The 16104-nt window shown below is 47.5% G+C and overlaps 1 protein-coding gene across 1 annotated transcript in view; it reads left to right on the top strand.

Moving 5' to 3' along the window:
• The window catches only part of GRHL3 (grainyhead like transcription factor 3), an 88949-nt gene that overhangs the window by 53877 nt on the left and 18968 nt on the right, over window positions 1-16104 (top strand). Inside the window, exons 10-11 of the mRNA XM_033953596.1 lie at window positions 7147-7225; window positions 7561-7694. Of these exons, the coding sequence (XP_033809487.1) occupies window positions 7147-7225; window positions 7561-7694 (213 nt within the window). The remainder of the gene's footprint in view (window positions 1-7146; window positions 7226-7560; window positions 7695-16104) is intronic.

Below are 16104 nucleotides of genomic sequence, written 5' to 3' on the forward strand. Positions count from 1 at the left end.
CTCTGGAATGTTGCTACTTAAGAACACGGTTACAGCTTCATTTGATTTCACTGAGCAGCATTTCCAGTGGCAGAGACTCCTACACTTCTCCTGTGGCAGATTCAGGAATGACGCATGGCCACATTAAGAACAGTGTGTGGTTGTGCGTGCTGTACCTTAGAGGGAACCCTGGTAGGGACAGTTGGCCCTTTTGTCAGCTGAGAGTAGAGGGAAGCAGCAGGAATCTTAAAATCTACGTTCAAATCCGACTTAAGAACAGCTTAAAAAGTGTAACTCGGGGACTGCCTGTACTTTATACAGCACAACCCTCATTTATGCCCCACACGTGCGTAGTCTGCTGCTACCTCTCCGCAAAGCATCAAGGGATTGCCCTCGCTGTACTACTTAAAAGCGCGTGAAATACCAGTGTCTGCTTGTGCTCCAACGGTCAAGATTATGGACAGCGACTGAAGGCTCTGATTTATGCAGGCTGCCCTTTCCCTGGGAGGAAGAGGAAACAATGATGGCGATTGAAGGAGGGAAGACCAACTGCCACAGAGGAGTCTGACGGAGCAAATCTGGCGCTTGCGTACGTTGTCGCTATATCAACTGGACTATTCTGCTCATGTGTAAGAGTTGCTCTCACAGCGAATCGTCGGCAAGATTGAATAGAGATTATGGCGAACCTCCGCGTAAATCATTTGCATGCAAGCTTGTCTGAGCATCGATCGCTGTTTCTGAATCAGCCAAAACATCAACCCACAGCAATCTGTTTAGTGCGTTTAGCTCTTAGTGGACCCAGCCAGGATGGCTACTTGTAGCTCAGCTTGATAACTCTTGTGGCAATGATTTGGCCACGAAAGTTTTGGGTATCTCTTCAGGTCAGACTATGGTCTGTTTAGATTGTAAGCTCCATTGAGCAGGGACTGTCTTCTTTGTGACTCTGTACAGCACTGCATACAGAAATTATTTATTTAAAAATTTATATACCGTATATTACCTATATGATTTCCACAGACAACCTCCCCTAGTACCATAGTAAGGGGACCGGGGTGGAGTGCCCCAGGACCCATCTCTCTTCTTCCCCACCCCATGGCAATGGGAGGGTCTTTTAGATGCACTCTTCCCCCATATATCTTTTCTAGTCTTCATTGGCAGTGAGCAAGAATTCCCCCCAGTGCTCACATTGGCCTCAGCCCTCCCTCTGACATCACTTCCTGTTCACATGACCAGGAAGCATCATCAGAGGAAAGGCTCAACAAGGAGGAGACCCTGCTCACTGCCAGTGAAAACTAGAGGAGCAATGGGGGGGGGGAAACTTCCCTTGCTATGAAACCCCCCCCTGAGGTTGTGGGTTCAAACCTGCACTGCTCCTTGTGACCCTGGGCAAGTCACTTTATTCAGGGTACATTAGATAGATTGTGAGCTCACCAGGACAAACAGGGAAAAATGCTTGAGAACCTGAATAAATTCATGTCAGTTCTTCTGAACTCCCCTGGGAGAACAGTAGAGAACATTGACTAAATAAATAGTGTGAAGAGTTTCAGTCTCTGATAACCAGAGCTGGTATTGTGACATCACAATGCCTCACTCCACCAATTAGAGGCAACCTCATCAGTGATGTCATAATGGCTTGACTGTTCTATACTTGGCTCACTTTTACTACATTTTGATTTCTAGAGCGGTGCAGTGGTTAAAGCTACAGCCTCAACACCCTGAGGTTGTGGGTTCAAAGCCACGCTGCTCCTTGTGACCCTGAGCAAGTCACTTAATCCCCCCCTTGCCCCAGGTACATTAGATAGATCCTGTCAGCACAGACAAGGAAGAAAGCTTGAGTACCTGAATAAATTCATGCAAACCGTATAGAAAATTGAAAATATGCAGATCTTCTGGGGACTGTGATTTGCTGATGTCTCACAATTTGTTCATGAAGCCTCCTCAGCCTGCAGTCTCTCCTTCGCCTCTGTTGGCTTGAGTCTACTTTAGTCATTCATCCTCCGAACTCTGCTGATCTTGTCTAAGATAGTGCCTCCTACCCTACCATCCTGCATGTAAGTCTGGAGTCAGCTCTGTTCTTGCGAAACAGCCTCAAACCATTCTAGCACCTCTTGGGGATGGGCTGTTGATCCTGAGAATCATCTTGCAGTCGGGTTTACATAAACGCACTGGTCTGTCGCTCAGCAGAGGCTCCAAATTACAGCCCAGGCCCTGTCATTCCCTACCCTGGCAGTGGGCGAGTTGATCAGATAAAAACTCAGCTGACAAAAAGTCTCATAAACAGCCACCTCCTGGTTTCGGTTTTCCAGGGAGACTCCCTAAGGTGGAGCTGCCCCTTCTGTTAAGCATCAATTCTTTCTTTTCACTAGTATTTTAATTGTTTTGCTTTGGGATAGAAGAGATAATATTGCGGAATCTCTAGTCTAGAGGGGCCCGTTCTAGGCTCTAGTGTTCAAAGCAGCTCCGCTGCGGGCAGGATCATTCGTGTTATGTTCACAAACCCCGCAGCATCACTTGCTGAATCATTAGAGCACCAGAGGGTAGTGGACAGTATTTCCACTGAAACATAGAAACATGAAGGTAGATAAAGGCCAAATGGCCCATCCAGTTTGCCCATCCGCAGCATCCACTATCTCTTCCTCACTCTCTAGGTTAAGGCTGTTTAAACATAAGAACATAAGAATAGCCTTATTGGGTCAGACTAGTGGTCAATCAAGCCCAGTAGCCCATTCTCATGGTGGCCAATCCAGGTCACTAGTACCTGGCCAAAACCCAAGGAGTAATAACATTCCATTCAGAATCCTAAAGAATAGCAAGATTCTGGAACCCCAAAGAGTACAACATTCCATGCTACCTATGGATTTTTCCTCCAGGAATTTGTCCAAATCTTTCTTAAAACCAGCTACGCTATCCGCTCTTACTACAACCTCTGGTAATACGTTCCAGAGCTGAGTGAAGAAATATTTCCTCCTATTAGTTTTAAAAGTATTTCCCTGTAACTTCATTGAGTGTCCCCTAGTCTTTGTAATTTTTGACAGATCTGCATTGTGAGGTCATAGAGCTTTATGGTTATAGAAATATAGAAACATGATGGCAGATAAAGGCCCATCTGCAGCATCCACTATCTCCTCCTCTCCCTATTGGCTAAGGCTCTTAACATTTGCATCTCCTCTCCCTATAGGCTAAGGCTCTTTACACTTGCATTGTGATGTCATAGAACTTTATGGTTATAGAAACATGACGGCAGATAAAGGCCAAATGGCCCATCTAATCTGCCCATCTGCAGCATCCACTATCTCCTCCTCTCCCTAAGAGATCCCACTATATGCAAATATAGCTCATGCATATTCATTGTGGCGGTTTGATGTCCTGAGACCGAACAGAGCAGGTAGTCATTTTAATCTGCTGGCTGTGGCATCTTTGGACTGTCTTTGCTTCATGATAAAAATCTGAGAGCTTCTAGTTAAGTGAAATTTCTTACGCAGCTGTGTACCCTCAAATGCAGCGCAGCTCTGCTAACTCACCACACAATGGAGCACTGCACCCTTGCCACACAACACAGCATTCCACCTTCCCCATATGATGCAGCCCTGCTCCATCGCAATGCAACACAGCACTGCACCATCATCTTACATCACTGCCCTCTACCCTCACCATACAATGCACCATTGTGTCCTCAGAACTCAGCACTGCAGCGTCATTCTTTTTCACTATTGCTGGTCTGCAAATAATTGCAGTGATTTTCTATTCGGAGACAGATTAAATTATTGTAATATCATCTACACCGGACTATTGACCTCCGCTTTAAAGAAATTGCAAACTCTGCAATTAGGATTTTATGTAAGCTGGGTCGTTATGATAGAATAATGCACTTACTGAAAACGCACCAATAAAGAGTAACGCACAAAAAAATAACACTATGTAACAACATTTTAGTTATTTTTTTTAGTTCCTGGGTAATAAGTGTTCTTTCTTGATTGCCTAAGCCACAAAAGCATAGAAGATGGCTATCATTCCCCTCAGACTTTGTTATTGTGACCAGGACATCGATATTTTGAAATTTACCTTTTTTTGCAGAACATTCCAGATTGATTCCAAGCTGAGTAAACTTAGGGACCCTTTTTCTAAGGCGCAGCAGATGCATTTTACTGTGTATGCGGCCAGTTGACCAAGACAAAAGGGAAAAAGACCTCCATAGAAGCATCTGCTAAGATGTGCGATGCCTACAAGGCATATTTTGGCATGCCTGTTGGGGATCAAGATAAACCTTGGCCACCTCACTTTACATGTGAACACTGCCCAAAAAAACTCTGGAAGGTAAGATAATTTTGTTTCTCACTAGGATGCTGGAATTTTCTGCTATAAAATTTCTTAGATTGTTTAATTTAAAAAAAAATATTTAAATTTTAAAATTTTCAATATTATTTGAAAATATATCATATATGAAATATGTTACAAGAATCTCATACATATTAGTCATAGGTGAAATAAATTTATTGTTTTCATTACCACAATTTCATTTTGTTCTTCTACAGGATGGTACAGAGGGGAAAAAAGAGCCATGAAGTTTTCTATCCCGAGAATTTGGCGGGAACCCACTGACCACTCAAGCAGCTGCTATTTCTGCATGGTGGACCCTTCCAAATGTCGAGCTGGCATGCATGCATCTGCAATCACATATCTGGATATTCCTTCATCCGTTGTCTTGGTGCCACATTGCCCTGAGCTCCCCATACCCACTCCCCTAAAAAGAGAGCCATTGTCTTCAGAAGAGAGCAGCAAGTCAGAGAGTGGGGAAGACGTTGTAGATCTAGTTTACAATTTCAGTGGTACAACTGATGAGAGAAACCCATACTTCCAAACCAAAAAGACCTCAACGACTTCATCAGAGATCTTGGTCTCGTCAAGTCCAATGCCAAGCTTTTGACGTCTAGGCTCAAACAATGGAACTTGTTGGATGAAAGCGTGCAAGTCACAGATCAGAGGAAGCGTCACCAAGCTTTCTCCACCTTCTTCACCCATCAAGGTGGGCTCTGCTTCTGCTACAATGTGACCAGTCTGTTTGAGCCAATTACCTGAAAGAGGCATCCCTTCATTGACAGCTCATCCAGGAGCATCAAAGCCATGCTATTCCATAAAGGGAACAAGTACCCGTTTCTTCCACTGGCTCACTCAGTGCACCTCAAAGAGGATTACAACATCATCAAGACCTTATTAAGCACCTTGATGTATGATGTGTACTGCTGGGAGGTCATCAGAGACTTCAAAATGGTGGCATTCCTAATGGGTCTCCAAGACAGTTTTACCAAATTTCCCTGCTATCTTTGCCTTTGGGACAGCAGGGACACAAAGGTACACTGACAAAGGCAGGATTGGAAGACCGAGTTATCTATGGGGAGAAACAATGTTAAATGGGAACCACTGCACATCAAATTGGGCTTAATGAAAATTTGTTAGAGCTCTAGATAAGGAGTCCACAGCCTTCAAGTACCTTCAAGACATCTTCCTTTATCTATCTGAGGCAAAGATCAAAGCTGGTGTCTTCGTAGGACCACAGATAAAGAAGATCCTGGAATGCAAGGAATTTCCCAAGAAGTTAACTAGGAAGGAGAAAGTGGCTTGGAACAGCTTTGTTGCAATGGTTTGGGGCTTCTTGGGCAATCACAAGGCCGAAAACCACATGGAGTTGGTTGAGAATCTGATGAAGAATTACAGTGAAATGGGCTGTCGGATGTCACTCAAAGTCCACGTCCTTGATGCTCATCTTGAGACATTCAACGAGAACATGGGAGCATACTCAGGGGAGCAAGATGAGTGCTTCCACCAGGATCTACTGGATTTCAAATGCCACTACCAAGGACAATATAACGAGAACTTGATGGGAGACTACATCTGGGGGCTGATTCATGAAAGTGACGTGCAATATAATTGTAAAACTCTAAAAACTACTCACCTCTAAATCTTCTGTGGTCACCTTTGTATAACGTTAGGTACGTTAGATAGATTATGAGCTCACCGGGACAGATAGGGAAAATGCTTGAGTACCTGATTGTAGAACCGCTTAGATAACCTTGATAGGCGGTATATAAAATCCTAATAAAACTTAAACTTGAAACTAAACACATGTTAATTGTGATTCATATGTTGCTTTATATGACTTTATAAGAATGAAAAGATGAAAATTCGGCATTTTCACGTTTTAATTAGGTAAATTGCAAAATCTGACTTTTCCGGTCACAAAAGCAAAGTTTTATGGAAATATACATTTTCTATACTTTTTAGGCATGTGCTATTAGGAAATTACACTTACTTCCCAGGAGCAAAAATCGTGTTACATAGTGTGATCGTATCCCCGATTTATCAGTCAAGACCATTCCATACTCTCTGCCTCTTTAATTGACTACCATTTGGTTCTGTCTGGCCTCAAACAAGCGCAATCTGAAAAGACACAATACAGATCTTTCTTTCTTTCCTGCTCCCTCCACATGGAATAGCATTCAAGGCTGTTTCTGGAACGCGTTGCCAGAGGTTGTGGTAAAAGCAGATAGCATAACTGGTTTTAAGAAAGGTTTGCACAAATTCCTGGAGGAAAAGTCCAGTCTGTTAGTGAGACATGGGGGAAGCCTCTGCTTGCCCTGAATTGGTAGCATGGAATGTTGCTACTCTTTGGGATTTTAGAATCTTGTTACTCTCTGGGATTCCGGAATCTTGCTATTCTTTGAGATTCTGTATGGAATGTTGCTACTCCTTGGGTTTTGGCCAGGTACTAGTAACCTGGATTGGCCACCATGAGAACGGGCTACTGGGCTTGATGGACCATTGGTCTGACCCAGAAAGGCTATTTTTATGTTCTGCAAGCCTTCGAAGACCAGTCCAACTGAGAAATACAGTAGATTATGTGACGCTAGACATCTCCTGCAAAGACCCCTTTCGGATCCCTTCTTGACCCTCTTCTCTATTTGTATCTCTATTTGCATGACCTAAGTACCTTTCCTAAATTATGGAGCTCCCTTTTCTCTTGATTTTCTATATTTTTAGTCTGTGAAACCACTTAGCTCTGTCAGTTTTAGTAGTATTAGTAAATCTGAAATACGAGTAAATCAATCCTTCAAAATTCAGAATAAACAAAACAAATGTAGAGTATCGAAACCTGTTTTTTCGTTCTGGCAGGGAGCAGAGAGAAAAATGCGGGATGAAGAACGCAAGCAGATCCGAAGAAAAGCCAAAGGACCCGACTCCAGCAATAAAGGTACTTGCAGACCAGAGATGTGCGATTTGAAACAGCTGGAGAAGCACCAACACCTCTGCTCCCCCAGAAACACATTTGTTAGTGGGAAAGGCTGTAATAGCTGAAAGTACACACCCATGCTCCCATGAGCTGACTGATTATGCATGAGACTGATTTGCATACAGTGGAGATTCATGTATATTCATTGAGGGCGTCCTAAAAACCATACTGGTTAGGGGTGTCCCGATATAATTAGAACGGCGCTGTTGTACCTTTTGTTTATTTTGCCATGATGTAATTCGAATGTGCGGGTAATAAATCTCTGAAATAATTAAATTAATAACATTTCTTGGTAGATGAGAAAGGATCGTTGCTCGCAAGCTTACGTGGAAATGACATCACATACCTCAGGCCAGAAACAGATCTTGAAACGCAGCCTGTGCTCTTTATTCCCAACGTCCACTTCTCCAACCTTCACAGATGTGGCGTGGTAAGCAGAAAAGCTCTTTCAGAAACTGGTACCTGGCTGGTGCCAGGATTTGGCTGTAGCACTGAGGCACAGGGAAGGCTAAAGAGGGGGAAGATGTTATTGAGTGGAGTGAAACAAACATGAATCGCTTATTAACTCTTTCCCAAAATACAAAAACTAGGGTGCATACCCTCCCTTTTATTTTTATTTATCATTGTAATTAAAACTTCCCTATCCCCTAAAACCTCTCGTTTCCAATCAGTCTTATCTTGTTATAGTATTAAGTTTATCCTCTTTTTATTTTATTACACCTAAATCAAAAATTATATTAGACCTCTCTAATTTTTTATATTGTAATGGTCGGTATATCAATCCATCAATAAACTTGAAACTTGAAACTTACTACAAAGTACATTTAAAACAAATCGTAGAAAATATTTCTTCACTCAACACGTACTTAAGCCCTGGACTTCATTTCTTAAACCCATATAAGCAGTTAACATGGCTGGGTTTGAAAACAGTTTGGACAAGTTCCAGGAGGAAAAGTCTATAAACGTATAATTGACAAAGTGAACTTGGGGAAATTCATTGCTTATCATTGGGGGTAGGAAGCGTTGGAACTGTCTAATGTTGGCAAAGGTGCCAGGTGTTCTGACCTGATTGGCCACTGTTGGGAATAGAATTTGGGCTTGATGGACCATCGGTCTTGATCCAGGATGGCAGTTCTTATGTTCCTCCTTCCACATATCCAAGTGGACCAACAGAGGAAGCCCATTTCTGTGCTGGAGAAAGAGGGGCAGTGACCCTAACTTTACCATGACCACACTTTCCAAGTCTTTGCATTAGTGCCCTCTCCGAACACCCTTCTACATCTTGGGTGGGCAACCATTATACACAGAGGGCCCACATGAACCTCAGTACTGCCCCTAGTGGGCCACACACAGAAAATTAACAAATCTACTATATAATTAATTGTCAACATAATGATGACTGAATGAACATAAATTATTACCAGAGTGATCGCCTACTGTATCCTTCTGTGTTTCCAAACAGTTGCAAACCGTCAAACATGTCTTGTGCCCCAGTGGCGTAGCGAGAGTGAGTGGCGCCCCTCCCCCGGCCTCTTCCCCGCCTCTCGCACACGCCCCCCCTTTCCCGTACCTTTTTAACTTTGGCGCGAGCAGCCGCCCACTTTATGCCTGCGTCGGCTTCGGCGCTCTCTCTGCGGTCACCTCCTAGGCGCCGGTCCCAGAAGTGCCGTTCGAGAGACCGTCGAAGCCCAACGCAAGGCAGCAAGTTGGTGGCTGCTCGAACCGAAGGGAAGGGAGGGGCTGCGCGCACGGTAGGGAGAGGAGTGGGAAGGGGAGGAGAGGAGGAAGGTCTGCTGGCACCCCGAGGAAGATGGCGCCTTCCCATTTGCTGTGCCACTGCTTTTCCCATTGTGGTATCCTTCTATGGTTCCACTGACAACAAAACTCTAGTTAATGATGTTTCTGCCGGCTGTTTTCTGTGTAAACTTGGGACACATAAAATTCAGTTGCGAGTCATAGGTTGCCCACCCTTGTTTTACATGGAGATACAGAGAGATTCCCCCCTCTGGAAACTGTCCTAGGTAACCAGGGACTGACTAACCACCTTGTTGAGTGTGAAATATAACCAACTCATTAAAGTATGGCGCAGGAGTTAGAGCTACAGCCTTGGCACCCTGAGGTTGTGGGTTCAAATCCCTCGCTGGCTCCCTGTGACCCTGGGCAAGTCACTTAATCCCCTCATTGCCCCAGATACGCTAGAGTTTGAGCCCACCGGGGACAGATAGGGAAATATGATAAAGTACCTGAATGTAAAACCACTTAGGGATCCTTTTATTGCGCTAGCGTTTTTAGCGCATGCAGGAAATTACTGCGTGCTACGCTTCTAGAACTAATGCCAGCTCAATGCTGGCGGAAAGGTCTAGCACGCGGAGCAATGTAGCACGCACTATTCCATGTGTTAAAGCCCTAACGCGGCATAGTAAAAGGAGCCCTTAGTATATAAGTGGCAAATAAATAATAAAAAAAAAATAAAATAAAAATAAAGTGAGAGACTGAGCATAGCTGCTTTGAAGGAGACATTTCCAGGACAACATATTTAGGGCTGGGAAGTAAATTTCACACGTACAAACTTGGTTTCAAATTATAACCAGGTATTTAAATCAGCTTCAATACTGCCTTTCTCCTAGGACAAGCAGGATGAGTCAGCCACATATGGGTGTTGTCCCAACACCTCCCAATTTGCGGATAAGCTCTCCAATAGCTCAGAGAGATTTTTTTTTTTTTTTCTCTGAGCACGTGCAGTGCCCGGACCCCACTGGGCATGCCCGAGCCCTACCCATTTCCCCCTGTTTCCCCCTAATCCCCAGTCTTTAGTTTCCGCCCGTTCCCATCGGTTGGATTTTTCCACAGCTCTCCATTTTTCTACAATCAAAACTTGTTCTACTTATCATCTTGAAGATGCCAGAAACATCAAAGAAATGTCCGGGCTGCAGGAAAAGGATGAGCACACTGGACCCTCACAACCTGTGCGTTCGCTGCTTGGGCACAGCACACGAGGAACAGTGTTGCATGCACTGCGTCCGTCTGTCTCCACGGGCACGCAAGCTAAGGAAGAGGGCACTGAGAGACTTCTTGAAGAGAAGTGAGGCCCGAGAATCTTCCTCCAGCAGCCATCCTCATCGGAGCGTAGCAGCGGGGGATCCACAGACGAATCCGGTGAGGAGCCTCCAGGACGTCCTGGCTCAGTCAACCCCCCCGACTGCAACTTGCCCGGTCGAGAAATCTCTCCCGGAGGTCCTGCATGCTGTCGCTAGCCATCGGCCCCTGCAGGAAGCCGATAGGAGTCTCACCAGACCGAGAGATCTCTCCAGGAGTTCCTGCATGTTGCTGCTTACAGCCTGCCTCCGCAGGGTATGAAGAGAAGTGAAGCCCGAGAATCTTCCTCCAGCAGCCATCCTCATCAGAATGCAGCAGCGGGGGATCCACATGCTACAGTGGCAAGGAGCCTCCAGGATGCCCTGGCTCAGCTAATCCCCCCGCCTGTACTTGGCCCGGTAGAGAAATATCTCCCGGAGTCCCTGCATGTTGCCGCTTAGAACCAGCCTCTGCAGGGCAGCCGATAGGAGTCTCGCCAGACCGAGAGATCTCTCCAGGAATCCCTGCATGTTGCCACGCAGCCATCCTCTGCAGGGCAGCCGATAGGAGTCTTGCATGCTGCTGCGTAAATCCACAGCCTCTACAAGCAACAGATCGGGGCTTTCACCCTCCAGACGGCATGGTGCCTCTTAAAGCCAGCCTCTGAAGGGAGCCGATTGGGGTTCAAAGGTAAGTCCTATCTGCTTGTTTTTGGGAAAACCTCTGATAATCTGTTGCAGCCCCGAGGGCTCTGCCCCACCCTCCTCCCAATCTGAATTTAAGGAGAACGAATCTCCCATGCTTCTTTCCCTTGGAGGGGACCTGCAGAACTCTCCCCCCAGTAGGAGACATGCTGCCCCAGAGTTCAGCTTATAAAGGACATGCTGAAAAAAAAAAACCAAAAAAAAAAACAACTCGATGTTTCTTTCCCTCTTGGGGTCCTGCAGAGTCTACAATTCACACCTTTCCCACCCTGCCCCCCTCCCCCTCTCAGGTTGGGAACGAGGAGTCTGCCTTTCTCAGTAGGGTGCTGATATCTTCAGAGATGCGGCATGCCAGACCATGCCTCTCCAAGGGTGGGGGTTTGAAACTCCTCAGTCTAAAAAGCTGTTTGCTCTTCATAAAACCTAGGCAGAGTGCTTTTCCAGCTAGCATGAGGGACTCTGTACTATTCATGATTTCTATAGCACTGAAAGGCATATGCAGCGCTGTACAGTTTAATATACAATAGGCAGTACAGCAGGAGAAGCCCACTCAAGAGGCATTATCACTCCTCTTTCTCTGCCACCAGGCACAGTGGGAAACGCAGCCAGGAGCACTGGCACAGATGAAGGGGTGCATCCTGCCCCCTCTCTGCAGGCTCTCCCCCCCCTCTCAAGAAGGACAGAGAAGGGCGGTGGGGTACATGGAGCCACCCAACCAGTCAAGTGGAGCAGCACATGAACCTGCGAACCACCAGAGGTGGGACCAGCAGCCACAGTTAATCCTCCTGCTGACCCACTCCTCTCTCAGCGGGCTACACACCCCACAATGCCCCCCTTTAGAAGGAGCCACGCACAACAACATGGCGCGGTTCAGCGGCATGCCATGCACCCAAGCAACGGAGGAACAAGCTACACACCAGCCTCCAGCCACGCCCCGAGTCACCACCCACAAAAATAAATAAATATTTACTAAAATAAAACAAACGAGGACTCACCCCAAGTCCCTCCAGAAACTCACAGCCTTTCTCAAGATCCACGTGGGTGGACAACAAGTACCCAAGACAGAGTACTACAAGGCCTGAACTACCAGTATCAGTACTTCACGCAGGCAGTGGCGATTCCAGTCCACAAGAACTCCTGGACTGCAGAGACAAGATTTGGCTGACTCCCTCCTCAGGGCAACCAACATCAAAGAGACTGGGATGGAAGTACCAGATCTTTCCAGCCCAGGGATTCGACAACCCGCAGCAGCCATACATGGACATTGCGGTAGCTTAAGAGAAACAGGGCAGCACGACCCCCCCCTCCAACCCCCGTCTGGGAAGGACCTGAAAAACCCTGGTTTCCACGGGGAAAAAGACCTACGAGGGCACAATGCTGAGCGCACGAATTGCTGCGCTCCAGTTCCAGATGCGGCTTTATCAGGAGGCCAGTGAGAGAAAATAAATAAATAAAATAAAATAGAGACTCCAGCTCACAACTGAGCCAGTCCACACTGGCAGCACTCTGTGCCCCAGCGCTCGCAACAGTAACATAACTGCTTCGCAAACAAGCACCGCCCGAGGGGCAGGGGCATCCAAGGACAGCCCTCTCCCCAAGACAAAAACAGAACCTTGATCACCCTCCGGCCCAGCATGATCAGATTGTCTGCGAAGGCTTGGCCCAGGATCACCATCGACCAGTGGGCCCTCAGCATCATCAAGCAGGGATTCCGAATTCGTCTCCACTCCCGCCCCCCCCCCTGAGTGGGCGGGGCACCCTCCATCTGACGACCCAACTTTCCTGCAGCAAGGAGAGGACCTGCTTCGGCAGAATCAATAGAGGCGGTGACGAACAGAGGAGATCACCAAGGGGTTTCTACTCCAGGAACCCCCGCGTCACCATGGACAAGGACAACGCTCGTTCCTGGATCTCTGTAAGCTCAACAGATGCATACACAAGGTCCAGACGCACTCTCTGGGTACAGTCTTGGCCCTGTTACAGCCCGAGTATTGGCTAGTATCCCATGCACCCAGCCCACAGGAGGCATTGTCGCTTCTAAAGCCAAGACAGACGCCTCCAGTACAAGGTCTTGCCCCTTGGACTCTCAACGGCTCCAAGAGCGTTCACAAAGTGCGTGGCAGTGGCACATCCTCGCCTTCAAGGGGTGCGCGTCCTATCTTATCTCGACAGCTGGCAGCCCCGTCAACCACCATAACCCTCCTCCAAGTACTGGGGTTCCTCATCAACTACATGAAATCCCACCTGATACCCACCCAGGGGATATCGTTCATCTGGGCAGTCATCAACACCACGCAGACCAAGGCCGTCCTACGGGACTACCAGATCGACGCCATGACATCCCTGGCCCAGCGCATCCCTGCCAGCAGCTCATCGTCAGCACGCTCCGGTCTTTGTTGTGCAGCACACCAGACTACTCATGTGATCCCTGAAAGGGCACCTCAGACGTCACTGGGACCAGTGTACCCAACCTCTGACTACCCACCTACTGGAGCTCAGGGCCTTAGGGAATGCCCTCGAAACCTTCAAACAGGCAGGGCAGTCCTCACCCAAACAGAAAACCAGGTGGCCTTGCACTATATCAACAAACAGGGAGGGACAGGGTCGACCTCGCTATGCAAGGAAGCTTGCCACATGTGGGAGTTCTCCAACTCTATTCAATGCCCCATCCAGGCAACTTACCTCCTGTGGGAGCAGAACGACCTGGCAGAAAGACTCAGCCACCAGCTGGATCCCGATGAGTGGTGTCTCATCCCAGCGGCGATGAAGAAGATCTTCAGCACCTGGGGCACACCGATCATCGACCTGTTTGCAACCGAACCGAACTCAAAATACTCGACCTTCTGCGCAAAGAGATCAACCCATCGCCGTCTCAGCCCCGACGGTCTGTCTGTGAGCTGGAACACCCTAAGTCCTGCAGAAGATTCTTCAGGACAGAGCAACGGTGATCATGATTGCCCTGTTCGGGCTCCTGCAACCATGGTTCCCGTTCCGGCAAGGGATAGCGGTTCACCCACCTCTCCCCGCTCCCGATCAGTGCAGTTCTCATTACACAACGCGGGAACCTTACCCTCCACCATGACCTGCGTTCCTTAGCCCTGACCGCATGGATGATGAGAGGATGAACCTACCACAAGACGTGGAGCACATTCTTATGGCAGCCAGAAGACCTTCAACCAGAAAACGCTATGGGTTGAAAGGGAGAAGGTCCCGCTACCAGTGCACAGACACGCAGCGAGACCCCTACAACTGCCCCATACCGGACATCCTGCAGTACATACTGAGCTTATCTCAGGGGGACCTAAAACCCATTTCCATCAAGGTCCACCTAAGTGCAATCACGGCATACCACGCTGGCCTAGACAGCAAACTAGTGTCGAGGGATCCAGTAATCACAAAATTTCATGAAGGGACTGTCCAATCTGCACCCACCGGCCAGACCACCACCGCCCGAATGGGACCTCAACTTGGTGCCGCATCATCTCACCTCGACCCCTTCAAATCTTTGGGGGAGGCAGATCCCGTATTCCTGGCTGGGAAAACCCTGACCATCGTGTCTACCGACACACTCCCTCATGAGAACAGGGTGGTACCCAGAACCCACCCCCGATTCTTACCGAAGGTGGCTTCAGCGTGCCTCCCGGCACTCTACATCTCCCCACAGGGAGGCACACTGCCACCTCAGCAACACCTCCTGGACTGTGTGCGGGCCCTGACTATGCAGCAGATTAGACAAGCCTCAATTGTTCGTCTCTTACGACCAAAACAGACCAGGACTTCCGGCCACCAAACGCAGGCGCTCGCGCTGGATATAAGAGTGCATCCCCTTCACCTATAGAAAAGCGCAGAATCAACCGCAGGTGGGAGCCAACGCCCACCAGCACAGAACCATAGCCAACACAACGGCACTTCTGCACCACACACCAATAGGGGACATCTGCGATGCAGCCACTTGGTCCTCCATGCACACCTTCACCAAGCACTACTGCCTCGACATAGCATTCCACGCTCCAAATGCATTCGGCCGAGCAGTCTTGCAAGTGGCTCTTCCCTCCCGGGAGGGATAGCAACCACTAGCACAGCCTTGACAAACACTGATCAAGTAGGGTGTTATAAATATCGACAAACACTGTTCAAGTAGGGTGTTATAGATATTGATTAAATAGGTCTTCCAGCACTCCTTCCTAGACTGAATGTGGAATAGGCAAGTATGAATTCTCACATGCAAGTACGATTTGTCACTGTTGATCAGTTGGTTTCTCACTGTTCATTGATTGTCATTGACCAATTTCACTGTTCTGTGAGTTAAGTAGGTCTTCCAGCAATCCTGTCTAGTCTGAATGTGGAATAGGCAAGTATGAATTCTCATATGCAAGTACGAATTGTCACTATTGACCAGTTATGAATTGTCACCGTTGACCAGTTGGTTTTCTCACTGTTCATTGATTGTCATTGACCAGTTTTGCTGTTCTGTGAGTTAAGTAGGTCTTCCAGCACTCCTGTCTAGACTGAATGTGGAATAGGCAAGTATGAATTCTCACATGCAAGTACGAATGGTCACTGTTGACCAGTTGGTTTCTCACTGTTCATTGATTGTCATTGACCAGTTCATTGTTCTGAGAGTATTATTGCTCAGTTAACACAGCACTTTATCTAAAACCTTGTTTCCACAACTTTACCTGCTTTGCCTGATTACCCTGCCCGGCTCGGCCTCCACAGCCAGGCGAGGGATGCACAAAGCGCTAAGGCGCAGGTCCAGTCGGTACATCCCTCGGCTAGGGAGTCACCCATATGTGGCTGACTCATCCTGCTTGTCCTAGGAGAAAGTGTAGTTACTTACCTGTAACGTAGGTTCTCCGTGGACAGCAGGATAGTCAGCCACACAACCCACCCGCCTCCCCATATGGCGGACCCGGCCACAGCTAGGAACATCCTGGGGATTAGGGGGAAGCAGGGGGAAATGGGTAGGGCTCGGGCATGCCCAGTGGGGCCCGAGCACTGCACATGCTCAGAGAAAAAAAAAAAAAATCTCTCTAAGCTATTGGAGAGCTTATCCGCAAA

The sequence above is a fragment of the Geotrypetes seraphini genome, chromosome 8 (genome assembly GCF_902459505.1).
Source record: "Geotrypetes seraphini chromosome 8, aGeoSer1.1, whole genome shotgun sequence".
NCBI lineage: Eukaryota > Metazoa > Chordata > Amphibia > Gymnophiona > Dermophiidae > Geotrypetes > Geotrypetes seraphini.